The sequence below is a fragment of the Pseudopodoces humilis genome, chromosome 2 (genome assembly GCF_049639895.1).
Source record: "Pseudopodoces humilis isolate 2021_Gansu_Grassland_sample_001 chromosome 2, ASM4963989v1, whole genome shotgun sequence".
NCBI lineage: Eukaryota > Metazoa > Chordata > Aves > Passeriformes > Paridae > Pseudopodoces > Pseudopodoces humilis.
In genome coordinates this window covers 76,059,400-76,075,117 of record NC_142201.1, presented here as the reverse complement: position 1 = coordinate 76,075,117, position 15,718 = coordinate 76,059,400, and the positions used below count along the sequence as shown (strand labels likewise).

General features: G+C 35.2%; 1 protein-coding gene across 2 annotated transcripts in view; it reads left to right on the top strand.

Annotated features, from left to right (window-relative positions):
- CNTN5 (contactin 5) overlaps positions 1-15,718 on the top strand; it is a 603,304-nt gene that overhangs the window by 276,650 nt on the left and 310,936 nt on the right. For both annotated transcript variants that reach the window (XM_088051481.1, XM_088051480.1), the window contains exon 3: positions 10,701-10,831. In XM_088051481.1, coding sequence (XP_087907607.1) covers positions 10,777-10,831 — 55 coding nt within the window. In that variant the 5' untranslated portion in view covers positions 10,701-10,776. The remainder of the gene's footprint in view (positions 1-10,700; positions 10,832-15,718) is intronic.

Genomic DNA, 15,718 nt, shown 5'->3' with positions numbered 1-15,718 from the left:
CCCTGATGGGATCATGTCAGCAGTTATGTCTTTATGCCTCTGACATTTAGCTCATAATAAAATGAGATTTGTGAAAGAAAATGAAGAGGTGCTTATTCCACTTAGAGTATTTTATTTTATTTTTTTTTTTTCAGACAACCTTGTGTTCCAATAATGAGATTTCTAATCCACTTTAATATCCTATCATTATATCTTAGTGAACTATCTGCCATATAAGTAATAATAATGAAGTATGTTTAAATATAAAAATGTATCCTTAAACATCTAGACACTTTTAGTACTTGTTGTAATTAGAAACTTAAGAAACATGTGCAATTAAATATGCTCGTAAAAAAAACAGATACATCTCTGTAGTACCAATCAATTTGTTGCATCATTAATATTCTTCAGTATGCCACTTAAAAAATGTATAGCACTGTTCCAAATAGAAAATAGCTAAGGACAAAATTATTAACATTTAAACACTTGTAATCATTACAGAACAGCAAATGAGTGTTTTAGGTGTCTTATAACTAATTCTGTTTTTACAGATGCATTTTCAAATTCTGCATCTTTATCTGCTCCTCTAACATCTAAGTTCCAAATATAATGTCTTTTAATTGTATATTAAACTCTTTGTTGTTGTGAGATGTGGCAACTATTAATTGTAATGAGAGAGTCTATTGCAACAATTTAAGTGAAACAAATAGTATTTTTGTTTATTTTTATTCATCTGAATAGATTGAATTGAATTAGATGCATAGTTTAAAAAATATACTCAGTGTTTTTAAAATACGCTTAGTGTTAAGACTTGCTTCCAAAAGTGTCCAAAGTGACTTTTGTCTCCTAAGCTTAGGAAATATCTAGCCTGCCTTGAATTAAAGGTGTAGTGGCAGTGTTAGGTTGGATTCTATGAACTTGAAGTCATTTTCATGGAATCATAGAGTCATAGAAAGGTTTTGGGTTGGAAGGGACCTTAAAGACTTCTAACCCTTCTGCCATGAACCTTTCACTTGAACAGGTTGCTCAAAACCCCATTCAACCTGCCCTTGAACATTTACAGGGCCAGGGCATCCACAACTTCTCTGGAAACCAAAATTATTTCCATCCTAAATTATTCTGTGATGAGATGGAACTTTTCAGCTATTTCATTATATATCATAATAAAATAAAATAGTTGACTAAAAATTGTCTTGATACCTACACCTGGGGGCTGAACTAGTTATGAAATCTGAAACTGTGATTACACAGGTAATAACTCAGAACTCAAAAATAACATGTCAAGATAAGGGTTTTCTTTAATGGAACTGTCATTTTTCTAATTTGTGGATTGGTATTGAGGCAGACTTGTACCACATATGCACTGACAGACTGTCCACATGCACTCGTTTTGCACACAATCCTCTCTGTGTCTCCCATCCACTCTACACATGAAACAGCCTCTTGCACTCAGCACATGTAGCCTACACCCTTTTCAGACAAGTGTCCTTCTGACAGTATTGAAGGATCTCACTTTTCCTTAACACACCTTTGGGACCCTGCCTTGCACCTTCCTTGTACAGTGCATGGGATCTCACATCTTAGGCACAGAAAATTTACTGGTCCTTTACATGCATAGTGTTAAGCACCCTGGTGCACAGTATACTTTTACGCCACAGATAATTTGTCTGAAAGGGAGCACAGAGATGAGTTGAACTTACAGGTCCAAGGAGAGTTTGTGGCCACTACTTCAGAGCAGTACACACAATCTTCAGGGGTTTATCCTTGTAGAAAAATGAGTAAGGATCCTGGTGTGTGTTATCAAAATTCATAATCTCATTAGTCTGGCAGTTGCAGTAAGTGGAAGGTTTAAGCTAGGCCTATTTATTCTGGCTGATATATGTTACAGTGGAAGTGTAGGATATTTGTTTAACTGCAGTCATCTTCCTTCTCGGCAGTAGGACTGCTGCAGAAGAGAGGCCAAGATGAGCTGCTCTTTATATAGCAGAGGTGGTTCTACCTAGTGCAGCTGAGAGACAAAATAACAGCAGTGTCTTGCTCGTCCTCTCATTGTCCTTAATCCCTTGCTTGACAGAGAAAAGACCATTTCCAGATGTGATCACACTGGCACAGGTTATGATCTCCCAGAAGAATTTGGAAATAAACAAGTGGGCCTGAAAAAAGTAGCATGAAAACATCCCTTTTTCCTTGCAACTTTTTGTTGCAAATAAATCAAGTCTAACGCAAAGAGTGCAGATTTAGAGCAGGTTACTAATGTGACCTACAATTCTACAATTCTCCCTGAACTCGGCAATTTCTCTGAGGCATCTGTTATACTTTATACTAAGTGCTTAAATATATTTCCTAAATAATTAAAGAAAAATAGCAAAAAAGGACTATTATAGATGAAGGGTGATTTTATTGTAATTCAACTGAGATTGGGAGTTAAATGACCTGTTGAGTTTTTCACATGCATTTGAAACTTCCATTCACTCTGGAAAAAAACAAGTGAAGACTGCTATCACTCAGCTTTAGCCATCTGAAAGTTAATTGAATAATTTAGGATAGCTGTCTAGGTTTCTGCTGCAATCAGGTTTTCATCACACTTAGCAAAAAGAATGAGGTTGTTCATCTCACTTCAAAATAACTGTCAAAAATCTTTGAATTCATTTTCCTTCTGGTTTTCTATTCCTCTTCATTTACTAACAAGAGAGTTTATATATTTCGTTTCCAAAGTGTCATACATAATTTCTTCTTTTTTCTTTCTTTCCTATTAGAGATGAATAATATTGGGAGAACTAAAAAGAAAAAAAAAAAGTGCATGTAACAACAGCTTGTGAGACTTTGTGCAATTACTGTTCATAAAGTTCATAAACAGCTTAGCTGTGGAACTTATGACAAAATCTTTGTTATTTCCAGCCCAGGCTTTAAGAAATTTCAAAATCATGCTGCTGATGCATGTTGCATTCACAATCCTAAGTGAGGGAGCAAGGCTTTTTAAACTACTTCACCCCCAGCAGCTGCTTGTTCTCTGAAATGTGAGTTGAATTTTAGAAGCTGTCAGTCTGATTGGCAAACAGATGGAAAAATCCCCCACAGAACTAATTCCACTCCTTTCCTTCTCAGAAGACCTCATCCAACAGGTATTTTATTCACCAGAGAGCAAGACCATGCCTTGCAGTGGGAGCAGCATGCTGAAGCTGCCTCAATGCCTGCAAGGAGTTGATGGTCTTGACACTTCTCAGCACCCAATACCTCAAGGTATATCTTGAGCCATTTGACTGCCTGAGCAGTGCTCTAGCTTTTTCAAGCTTTATTCAAACGAATATTGTCAAATAGGGAACCTCAGTATTGCTGGTTTAGAGATGCCGAGGACTCTCTCTGCCATCTTCACCTGAGCACACAAAGACATTTTATGACTGATTTGCGGTAAGAATGTCAAAGAGGATCTAGATCCTACAGCAAATAACATTGAACAATTCCTCAAATAATTCAGGAAAAACCATCCTTCATGGTCAAGTGATTTCTTAAAATCTCCTCTAGACATGTTAATGGTTGATATGGTTAAAAAAGTAATATTAAACACAATGCAAATGCAGTCAACTGGTTGAAACTTTGGAAAGTGATACATTCTGGATCATATATACAAACTCTCTATTTTAAATATGTATGTGCAAATATATTCAAATACTATAAAATAATCAATATTTAATACAATATTAATACAATATTAACATTTTATTGTATGGGTATTGTGCACAGCTTGCCAAACAGGTTTGATTCATCTGAATAATTCAGAATCACTTGGACTAGTAGGCATTTTGAGATACTTATTCAGCACTAGCAATGAAATATTTTGGTTTGTTTTTTAGAGCAGTAGTTCAGATGTTCATGCACCAGTATAGAAATTGTGATTTATCATTATTTCAGAAAGAGTTAATTTAAATTTTTTGTAGAATAACATTCTCCGCTTCTTCCTAGACCAGGACTGGTGTCTCTGAAAATATTATTAGTATCATGAATAAAACAACAACAATAAACCACAAAAAAAAACACAAGAAAAACTTATAAAAAATTAATTTAGATGTTGAAAGTCCTAGTTGCTCACCAAAAGGAACCTGACAAGGAAAGGTTTCACTGCAGAATAAATTTTTAATATTATTAGCAGTAAATTGAGTGTTCATAACTCTGAAATTGTTTTATTTAACTGCTAAATCTTGATCGTTATTAAATGCTGTTTACAATAGTTTGAACAATTACTAAAACTTGAAAATAAATGATCTTCCGTTGGGGTAATAATCAATCCTACAAGATGTCTTGCCGTTTACATTAGCTTAATATCATTTCTCTTTCATTTGTCCTGTAAGAGATTTCACTGACATTTTATTGTACAAGTGTCTACGGTATGACTTTTATCAAATATTAACTTAATATGGTTTTAGTAAATTTCAAACAATTTAAAAATAGTATTGCCAAAAAGACTCTGGACTGAACAAATAAAAAAACTTTATTAAAAGCAAGCAGGCTATGAACCCAGTCAAGGTTATTTATATTCTGTATAACTACTGTCTATAATAATTGTGGTCTAAAAGTTAACATTACATGTAAATATTAATTAGGGAGATCATTACAGACAAGCTCCTTCTAAAAATTTCCAGCCAAGCTACTTCCTCTGTTCATTATGAGCTTAGTAATATCTGAGCCTTTGGTTTTCTAAAGCCTCTAATTCTCTGTGGACTGAGCATTAGAGGTCTGTTACTCATGGGAGCAAGGAAGATAGGCTGAATTGCTGTCTGCAACAATTCCATTCATATCTTCCAAGCCCTGATTGCAGTCGAGGTTGTGCAGGGAAGCAGAAAGAGTTTGGTGTAGTTCAGAAGGCTTTAAAGAGTAGAAGTACTTTAAATTGTATCTTCAGATGTATGTTCAGAAGACATCCGTCTTCTTCCAAGAGTACAAGCCATTTATAGAAAGCCTAGTCAGTGATACAACTACCTTGTTGCATTTATTGATTTCATAGGTTTGCCACCTTAGATAAGGAATATTATTATCGGTTTCATTGCACCTTACACCAACATCCTCCACCTACTAAATGTGATTAAAAGTATTTCCTAATAATACTACCTAAAACAATCCAAGTATATTTGATGTTCACATCATGTACTATTATTTTTCTATCTGGATGTATGGGTGGGAATGGCTCAATTTCTAATTCTTTTCAGTTCCTGCTCTTACAAGTCTGTCTAGAACATAAGAGTTGCTTATCACTGCTGTTATTTCTTCATTACCTGTGAACACACTCCTTTTTAGAAGGGAAAGGGAAAATGAAATAATTTGAGCTTTTCTCTAGTACATACTGATATACGAAAAAATATTACAGAGAAAACTTTTTATTTTTGTGACAAATCACAGCCTTTTCTCTGAGTAGTATAGTCACTGTAGACACAAAGATTTGCTCCACTGCTTTGAGAGAGGGTGCAGATTTAAGCAATCATCTCTTTCATGTTGCTACACATAAATGGATAAATATGCATATGATGGAAAAGGGAAATTAGGTAGTGATAATGGAAGAAAGAATTTTGATATCAGTGTCACAGTATCTATGCTAAAGGCTTTGTTTTATAAGTATTTTAATTAAAAGAAAGAGAAGACCCTTGCAGTTGCATTTAAATTTATCATAAGTGCCAGAAAACAAATATTAATGACAATAGATGCTATTATTACCTTCAGAAAGAGCACCATTTTACTGGATCTGGTTCAAGCCTCTTGCACATTAAGGTTGACAGCATTGAATTTGTACTCATGATCTCAGTATTCACAAATTCTACTAGGAATCATAACCATGAGAAAATATTCACCCTGTCACTACCAGCCAAAGCAATTAATTAAAATATATTGAACGGTGAGGGCTTTAATGAATTTTCTACAATTAACACACAGAATTAAAAGAAATTGCAAAAAGTAATTTGGCAGAAATCCTGGGGAAAACAAAGGACATGGGGTAGTACCATGTGGAAATTGAAAACTGCATTTTCTAATTTTTGTGCTCGAAAAGTTAGAAAAATTACTTCTTGCACATTATATACATCTGTATCTTAGATCACCATTTTATACGAATTTCCTTCAGCGAAAATTCATGTCGTTGGTATTATGAAAAAGTAACTTGCTGGAACTGTGTTTATGATAAAGAAACCAGAATAAAAAACAGGACAAAATTTTAAAAATCAAGAAATTATTGGCATTCAGTGATATTCAATGGTAGACAGTCCATCTTTAAATTAAAAATCTGACTGTAGAGCTTTGTCAACTCATGCTATTATGCAAACAGCATCTAGTAGTATAGTAGTATATTCTGGACAATTTCATTTTCTTTTCTTGAAGAATGAAGAAAAGAAACTCTTCCAAACAAGCCAGTTGGATTTTTGTGAGCTCCTAATTTATAACTGAGAGAAAAAACAGATACTGTTTAGCTGAAATGATTTTAAAGTCCTTTTAAGCAGCATCTTCAGCTGTGTGTTTTTGCATGATTTACTGTATATTCTGGTTTACAGTCATAAGATTTAAATTTTTTTTTTTTTCTTTTTTCTTTAAAGTATTTCTCATTCTGGGACAGTTAGAGATGGGAAAAAACCAAAACAAAACAGAAAATTAGCAAAATTTTCAAACCAAGAACAATTGAATACTGCTGGTATATATGCCCCTAAAGTAATTTTAGAATAAGCCAGTTTTAAGTGGAAGATTTTTCTTATAAGATTTAAGGGAATATTCATTAGGGTTTTTTTCAGAAATAACACCCTTTCTTTTTTTTTTTCTTTACTTTTTCTTAGTAAGAAAGAAGATGTTCCCCTTAATGGATTTAGTGCAGCTTTGATCTTTTTCCTATAAGCGAAAAGGAATTCTTCAATCACACATGTGTCCAGAAGTGAAAGCTTAGTCATTGGAAAAATAGATGACCACCACCTATATCTAGAACAGAAATTAGACTATCTGCCTATATTTATTAAATACAACATTTTCATCCTCTTGCCCATAATATTTCCTACAAAACACCTTTATCACTATCCCACATACCACATGGCAAACCTATACCTGCAGCACCAATGTCTTTGTCAGTCTGCATGAACAGTATTCCCCAACCCTGGGATGTTCATTAACTCTACTGTTACTATGAAATTCATTTATCCATATGCCCAGTACATTTTTAGCCAACTATCTTTGAAGAAACAAGAAATATAGAAAAAATAAATAGAGATGCAAAATCCTTTCATTATGACAATATTCAAGATTTCTAAGTGTTTTTAAAGATGTGCAGTGGCATATCTTTCCCTTGCTTGTTTTGCTGGCAATTCTTCTACTGAAATCAGACAATATATTTATACAACAAATATCCAAGTATGAAGGCCAGTGTCCAACATCCATGACTTAAATTAGATTACCTCCCTGTCATAGTGCTCTGGTTTTATATTTTCATATTCCTGTGTAGGAAAGTATGAGGTATAGATTATATTTATAGGTACAGGTTACATGGGGTTGTCACATAAATGTTATTATAGCTTTTCAGCTATGGGCTCCTTATCCAACACAGCTTGTGATAAATCTCTTGTCTTCAATGACACATTCATAATAAAAAAAAAATAATAAAAAAAAAAAATCACAGAGAGTTTAAAATCTTCATGTTTCAAGATTTCTGAGAGAGTTGAAATTCACTGTGTTTCAAGAATGCAAAGAGAAATGTGTATAAGTCCATCTTTTATTTTGATTTTCCTACTGTTTGGCTCCAGTTATTCTTCATTCTGGTTCTGTTCTACCAATCACAACCTTTATTAATATTATTTTAACAGTCTAATCCAATACACATAGTAATACATATTAATAAAAACAGTAACAATCTCACACTGCAATACTGGAAAATTTGGTATATTTTTCCCTGTTCAGGCTAGAGAAAAATCACTAAGTTAAAACAATTTCTGTATGGCACTGTTATAAAAGTAGCTGAAAAGAGGTGAGGAAAAGAGGAAGAAGAAAAAGTAATAAAGTTGGGGGCAGGGGAAGAAATCTCTGCTTTACTCTCTTTAACAGATATGGCCATAAGGGAAAATTTTAAATTTTAATGAAAATACATATTTCCCAAAGGCTTGGCCAGCAAAGAATGCTGAATGAGATTATTCACAAACCAAAGGAACACAATGACTGAAAAGTAGATTATCACTGAAGTGAAAAACAAAGGCTGAAAACATTAATAATTAATTGAGGAGTTTTCCTGTGGAGGTTTAGATGAGTTACAAGCTCTCTGTGGAAAATCACTTGTCTAGCAGATTGTTGTGCTCTCTTTCAGCGTTGCTTACACCTATGTGTACATCCAATATTAAGTTTCCCTGGTCTCAGTTACCTGAAAGGAAGTACAAATCCTAAATGGGATTTTTTATCTGTGTTGAAAAGTGTATCAGCTGTGCTGTGCTGTTTAAATGAAAGCTGACAAGCTACACCTTTATATTGTAGCAGGAATAACTTGTGTATTGTGCAGGAATAACTACCAGCAACATAAAGAGATGTCATCTTATGCTCACACAGTGTGTCTCTATATATGATGGAAAGACTGTTAAAACTGGTTATAGCTAGAGATACTCAGAGAGCAGTTGAAATGGGATAATCCAGTAGGAACATACTCTTACATAATGATTTATATTTTTATTTTGGCAAGTGTGTAAAGCTTTGCTTCTGTTCTCTTACTGTAAAGATTTTAACATAGAGAATAGGACCCCCAAAGCAGTAAATATGGCATGTAACTAAACTGATTATAATCTGAAGGAGTAATATTATCCCCAAAAGGGGTTTGATAGAGGAAAAAAGGAAATTCTCCTTCGTCTCATAATTATGTCACTTGTCATTGCTCTTGTAGTTATAAATCACAGACTCTACTGACTGAAGATTCCTCAAACTCCAATAGGATCTCAAAATCCTCCTGAATAGATATGACTAATTAATGTAGGAAATTAACTTTATGTTTGCAACTTGATGCTTTTCAAGTCAAAGACCAGAAGTATACTTATGCCCATAAAACCCCAGCTGAATCTTCTCGTATTTTGGACTGACTTTTCAGATATTTGAATGCAAAATCTCTTGAGTTCCAATGTGCTAAAGTTGCTGACATTGTTAAAGTGGACTGTGCTCAAAGATGAAGTGTGCCAAAATTTATGTTCATATCATGGGACAGATAGGAAGCACAAATCTGGGGAATAGTAGGAGATGAGTATGAATAATGTATTCTGTAAAAGCACTGATTGTTTCAAACATATTGGTAGATTCTTCACACACTGAGTAAAATTGAAGAAACTGGAATCTATTTCAACCCAGTTTGCAAGTAGTAAAAACACCTGGATTCTCTTAAAACATTTTTAAAATTGCTTATACTAAATATATCAACATATTACTTTAGGAAAAGAATCGCGTAATGGCTGGAGTTGAGAGGGAAGTATGCAGATATCTACTTCAAAGCCTCTTCCAAAGCAGATTCACCTGGAACAGGTTGCACAGGATTGTGTCCAGTACAGTCTTAAATATCTCCAGAGAAGGAGACTCTCAAGCTCTCTGTTCCAGTGCTCTGTTGCCTCTCTCAGCTTTCCCTCACAAGAGAGACGCTTCAGTCTCCTCATCATCTCCGCTACCTTCAGCTGAACTCTCTTCAGTACTTGCTTGTCTTTCTCGTACTATGGAGTCGGGAACTGGACACAGCACTCCAGATGTGCCTCACCAGGGCTGAGCAGAGGGGCAGGATCACCTCCCCTGACCTGCTGGCTCTTCCTTATGCACCCCAGGATCCCTCTGGCCTTCTCAGCCACAAGGACTCATGATGAGTCACACTGCTGGCTCAGGGACAGCTTGTTGTCCACTAGCCACCAGGACCCCCAGGTCCTTCTCTGCAGAGCTGCTTTCCAGCAGGTCAAATCCCAGCCTGTACTGGGGTTACTCCTCCCCAGATGCAAGACTCTACATTTTCCCTTTTTGACCTTCAGACAATTCCTCTCTTCCCATTTCTCCAGCCTGTTGAGGCCTCTCTGGAGGGCTATACAGACCTTTGGGGTACCAGCCACCCCTCCCAGTTCTGTATTATCAGCCATCTTCCTGAGGTGTACATTCAGCCAGGGTCACTGATTAATAAGTTGAACACAACTGGACCCAGTATTGATCCCTGGGGAGCACTGCGAGCTACATGTTCTAACTGAACCCCGCACCAGTGGTCACAACAATCAAATCTCTGCCCTCCAGCCAAGTCTCAATCCACCTCACTGTCCACTCATCTAACCCACACTTCCACATGAGCTTTATGAAACACTTTATACCAAACATCAACATCTTTCAGGAAAATAAGGACACATGTCAGGTTATGTACTTTGAATATGTTTGCTTTGAAAGATATGTGTATTATCTTCTAATCCTGGCTTTTTGGAAATTCAAAGCTGCAAGGCATGCAGTTATAAGGTGATATCCATATAAATACATATATATATCTATATATACATATATGCAGAGCACTGCCACAGACATTTGAGCTATTAACACTGTTAACTACTGGAGCAGGGTCCCACTGAGTATCTGTCAGGATACCTGTTCCTGTGTATACAGAGACTTTTGGAACTAGACTTTTAATTGCATTAGGAACAACTTTGTCTCTTGAATTGTTTGTCATATTATTGAGAGATATTTTTAATTTTCCTAACGGAGATCTGTCTTTGTCCCACTAGGCTAAGCTTTAATTAAGAAACGTCAACGTTGCTAACAACTGCACAAAGAAGGACGGAAGGACCTTTGTGACCAAGGATGTGGTTGTCATGGAAACTCTTGCTGTTTCTGTCACTCACTGGCTGTCTTTCAGGTAAATCAAAACAAAGAACAAGAAAACTTTGCTTATCATTTTAAGGCTCTTAACTGAAAGCAGAAATAGGAAGATGTAAAAGCATGCTGGACAAGATCAACATCATTATGAAAACTGTTTGCTTGAGTGTGATGACCCACCCTTAAGGGAAGGAAACACTTAAGATTCAAAAATGCTCCTTGGTCAAAAAAAATGACAGAAGTCAGAGGGTCTGAAAAGAAGCATAGAGTATTATTGGTAAATTATGCATTTGGCATGAAAATTGGTATGTTAGTCCCTGACCTGCTATATAGGCGTGTGGCAGTGGGGTTCAGATAGTAATGTAGGGTAAAGGGAAAAGAGACATTAAGCACATGGCAGTGGGTCTTGGATCAAGGGGCAGAATGGAAGGCAAAATAGAAACTAAAGAATTTCATTAAAAAGAAGATTAATTAAAGAAAGGAAAAGAGAAAAAGGGAGGACAAGAAAAAGGAAAAAGAATAGGAATAAAGGGTACACCATCCCTCACTTCAGCATCAATCCAGATGATGGGGATGCCTACCCCAGTCTCAGTGCCAACCTGGTTGAGGGGCTGGCCATCCTGATTTCAGTGTCAACCCAGGTGCTAATCCAGCTGCATCAGTGTGGCTGATGTTTCCAGGGTCCCAGGCATAATGCCCGGGCTTGGGGCTGGGTACCTTTTTGTGGAGAGTCTTTATTCTGAAGGCAATTTCCTCACTTTCTCTGCTGGTTGCTTTTAGGCCTTTCAAGAAATGGGTCTGAGGACTTCCAAAGTTTTTGTGGTCCCAATCTCACCATGTCCACTTTCTGCCATTCATTCCTGTACTCAGCAGCACTGCACTGCAGTTCTTTCTCACAGAAAAATGCTGCTCTCTCTCCACCTGGCCCCTCTTCTCCAGTCAAAACTTGCTCTTTCTTAGAACCTGCTACTACTTGAATATACTTTAGAATACTTAAGTATTCATCAGCCCCTCATAACTGAGAGCTCTAAAGGGTCTCACTTCAGATCACTGTTTGTAAGATTGCAAGAGAGTGGCTTTTAATCATACTAATATTCTATCCTGGATGCAATTCAAGTTGGTAACTTTCTTTGAAGTTTCAGAAACAGAAATATTATTTCATTTGGGTTTTTCAGGCAAGAAAAATAAGTTTCAAAGGCTGCTCTTTAAAAAACTGATGGTCTTCTACTTCCTGGGAATAGACAGTGTTTCTGACAAGCTGGAGAGAGGCTTATGTCAGGTGCAGATATTCAAGGCCAAAGTCTAATGAGCATTTCTCAGACCATAATGGGGCCTAAGAGTGGGTGGGAATGAGACTAAAGTCACCTTCTCTGGGCTTCTACACTGAGTGGTGAAACTTTAAAGATCTAGATTAAGATATTAACAAGTATTAAGACAGGTTTATTGCATCTCAACAGTTACTATTCTTCTCCCACATTCTTCCAAAATTTACTGGGTTTGTGTCATCACAAGATGAAATTCAAAAGCCATTGAAATACAACATCTTGATTAGTAACAATAAAATGATACTTGACATAGGAATTTAATATTGGAATATGCCCATGATGTCAATGTACATGCTTTGGATACACACATGAGAGTCTGATCTAATCTGGTTGCCCTCATGTAGCTTCATTATCTTGTGTTATTCAAGTCCATTGATTTTGGACAGCGAAATTTTTGTTTTCTTTGTGCTGAATTGTCAACCACATTGTAAATTTTAGTTTTTACTGCAAATGTTTGTATTTGGGTGATTCTAGTAGTAGTACCTTAAAACCACCACCTACTAATGTAATTTATTTTTATAAATTTAAATTTATAATTTAATTGCTACAAACTGCAAGAATATTGATGCAAAATTCAGAATTATGTCTGAAATTTAAATATATGATTTCTTCTTAAGAATTATTTCTTTTATCTTGAAATCTTTGAAGTAAATGTCAACATCTGGCAGAAGATATTTATCTGTGATCTAATGGGATTGAGCCTGCAGTTGGTTTCAAATATCTCCTAACTCTCAACTGTTGTTAGAGAAAATACCTGTAGAGTTTGCTCCAAATAGATTTACCTGCATACAACACATTAATATGCTTCAAAATTTGTGTGAGTCATTTAATATGTTGACAATTCTGTATCCTAAAATTAGATACACAGGAACAAGCTTCAGCTGTTTGCCATAGGCATTGTTTAGGCACATACATTCAAACAACATCTTGCAAAGACTTAAAAGCATTAGCAGTGACTAATTCTAATATAGCGTTAAAGTGTGTAACTACTTGGGAAGTTAAACTGAAAGTCAATATTTACAAAAGAATTTTATTTAAATGAGATTGTATCCTGTAAACTCTTTCCAGTCATTCAGCACCATATTTAAAATTTACTATTCTTCTTATCTGTTAATTTATTGCTCATCTCTGATGGTTTTTAAAACATTCCTTTTTTTAAATTTCATTCTGATTTTTGATTCTTTACAGTTTTTAAAGTTTTACACCATATTAATGAAGGATATTTAAATTCTGTAACAAATAATTTTTAACTGCAGTTCTTGTTTTCACATGTTGTTGAATATGTGATAACACATACATCTTACACACCCAAAAAGGTAACTTTTTTAATTACTTAATGTGTAGGTATAATTATTCATTGTTAAATTTACTGCTATTAGAGCTGAAATTAACCAAACATAACAAAATTGGATTTAAAGACATTAAAATAAGATCATCAGTATAACTAGCAATTTACTGTCTCTATAGCTGTAATATTTGATTACATCATCCTGCATTTGAAGACGTTTTTATATTACAGCACTCATTAAAACATGTTTACACCAACAAATAGTTCATTCCTTCAGCTGATGGTAGCCTAGTACGTTTAATGCCTGAATGCACTGTTAACAACAGAGCGATAGATATTGATGGTGTTCCATAAAGATAGTTCATTCAATTTCTGTTCTTCTAGGCTGTGTTAAAATTCAGTACTTATTTATCCATTAAATCTGTGTATCATGGGAACACTCCTAGCAGCTGGCAGAGTTTGGAAGAGAGTACCACACTTTTGTATTGATTTTGCTGTGCTGAGGGAAAGAATCCAAGTGAAGGAACAACCTTTCTATTTTGTGTTGATCCCATTTTTGTATAATTTTTATTTTAAAATTCACCTTTATTTTGGGTTCTGCTTAAGCATGAATGCATGGAAGTGTGCTTAAGCTATATAGAAAATAATATTTGAATGGAGAAAAAAATGTATTATTTTCTGAACATAAGAATGAGGACAAAACTATGTCTTTAAGGTTTAAGACAATGGTAGTTGGGGAGTACAGCTAGCAGTTATACACCTAAATTGTCCAAAACTTCACATTTATGAAATATTGATAATTAACAGATGAAAAGAAGATCTCAAAACTGATATGTTCCTTCTTCCATGTAGTACTGTCCTTCAAACCAAACTGGAGTTTAAGAAGAATTAAGCTGTTTTTGACCTAGGGACTGCCTCACTACTGAATAGATGGTTGGAAAAAAATGTCGATTTTTGAAGGGTTTTGGGGAGATTTTTTTTTTTTTTCTGTTTTTACCTCCCATGAAGTTTTCCTGTAGATAAAGACTGTATGCTGCAAGAGAACAGATTGCCTTGGGGGAAGCTTAAAATATAAAATTCAGAGTAACTTTTAATCTGATTTTGTTACAGTAATACACAAAGTACAGAGAGCTCAGCTTAAATTTAATCCAAGTTTGTCAGAATTAGTCTGGGTGTATATTCCCAGGATCTTATTGTCCTGGTCCCCCAATCACTTTACAGTCTGCTTTTATGTGTATATTAAAAACTATTTATTTTTGGTTCACACTAGGAACAAGTAAGCAGAGAATCTTTTCTTTGTTTAGACTTGTTAGTTTTCTTGCACTGATTTCTCAGAGAGGTTGGAATCACATTTTATTAAAATGTTTTTCTTTAAAACAGCGCCCCTGACCTTGTCATGAGACAAATAGGTATGTCTCTTCATGTTTCAGAAAGGGAGGTATTTTTATAACAGGAAAAAAGTGACATTAGATTATCATTTCACAATTTATGGAAAAATTAGAATAGTGGGTTTATTTGCAGATATAAGACACTTGAAAAAGAGACCTTGAGAATAGGACTCCTGTCATTCCTTTTAATAATTATTGCTGCCTGTTACAAGATGTTTCAAATTTAAATATATGCTAAAGGTTGCATAATAGAGTGAATAGTATTTATAGAGTTCTAATTCTATTTTAATCTAACACATATTCTGTATGCTTTTTGTTCCCCTGCCCATTTATCTACTTCTGTAGTATTACCTTCTGTATGTTAATCGGGTCAAAGTGAGACTCATTTTCTCTGTAATACTGCATAATTCATGACATCAATAAAATTATGGGTATAATGAAAGTAGTAAGATTTCACAAGATAGAGGCAGTACCTCTGAGACCCAGCGGTCACTGTTTGTAGCATCAAGTGGGTAAACATTTGTCCTTAAAACTCAGCTCTGTGTACCATTCATCCCTTTTCCCATAAAACGTTCTTACTACCAAGCAATGACTGCCTAAATACTGGGTTTTTTTCTCTATCCCTCAATATGGTGTTCAAAGTTAGAACCAGCATGACTTTTTCTGAGCAGTTGTTTGCTAGAATATAATATGGATGGAGACTTACAAAAAATGCTCTTAAGTAAGAGAGCACAAACAAACACAAGTGTCCTGTACAAAGACAAAACCTCAACAAGTTTTGTCCTACAGCTGGCATGGATTTGAGGTGCTTCATGTCTTTTATCGTGCCCATCCCTCTCCATCTGGCTATTTGGAGACTTTTAGGAATTGTCTCTATAATTTGCACTTATTACCTTCCAAAATACATCTCAAACCTGCTCAATATG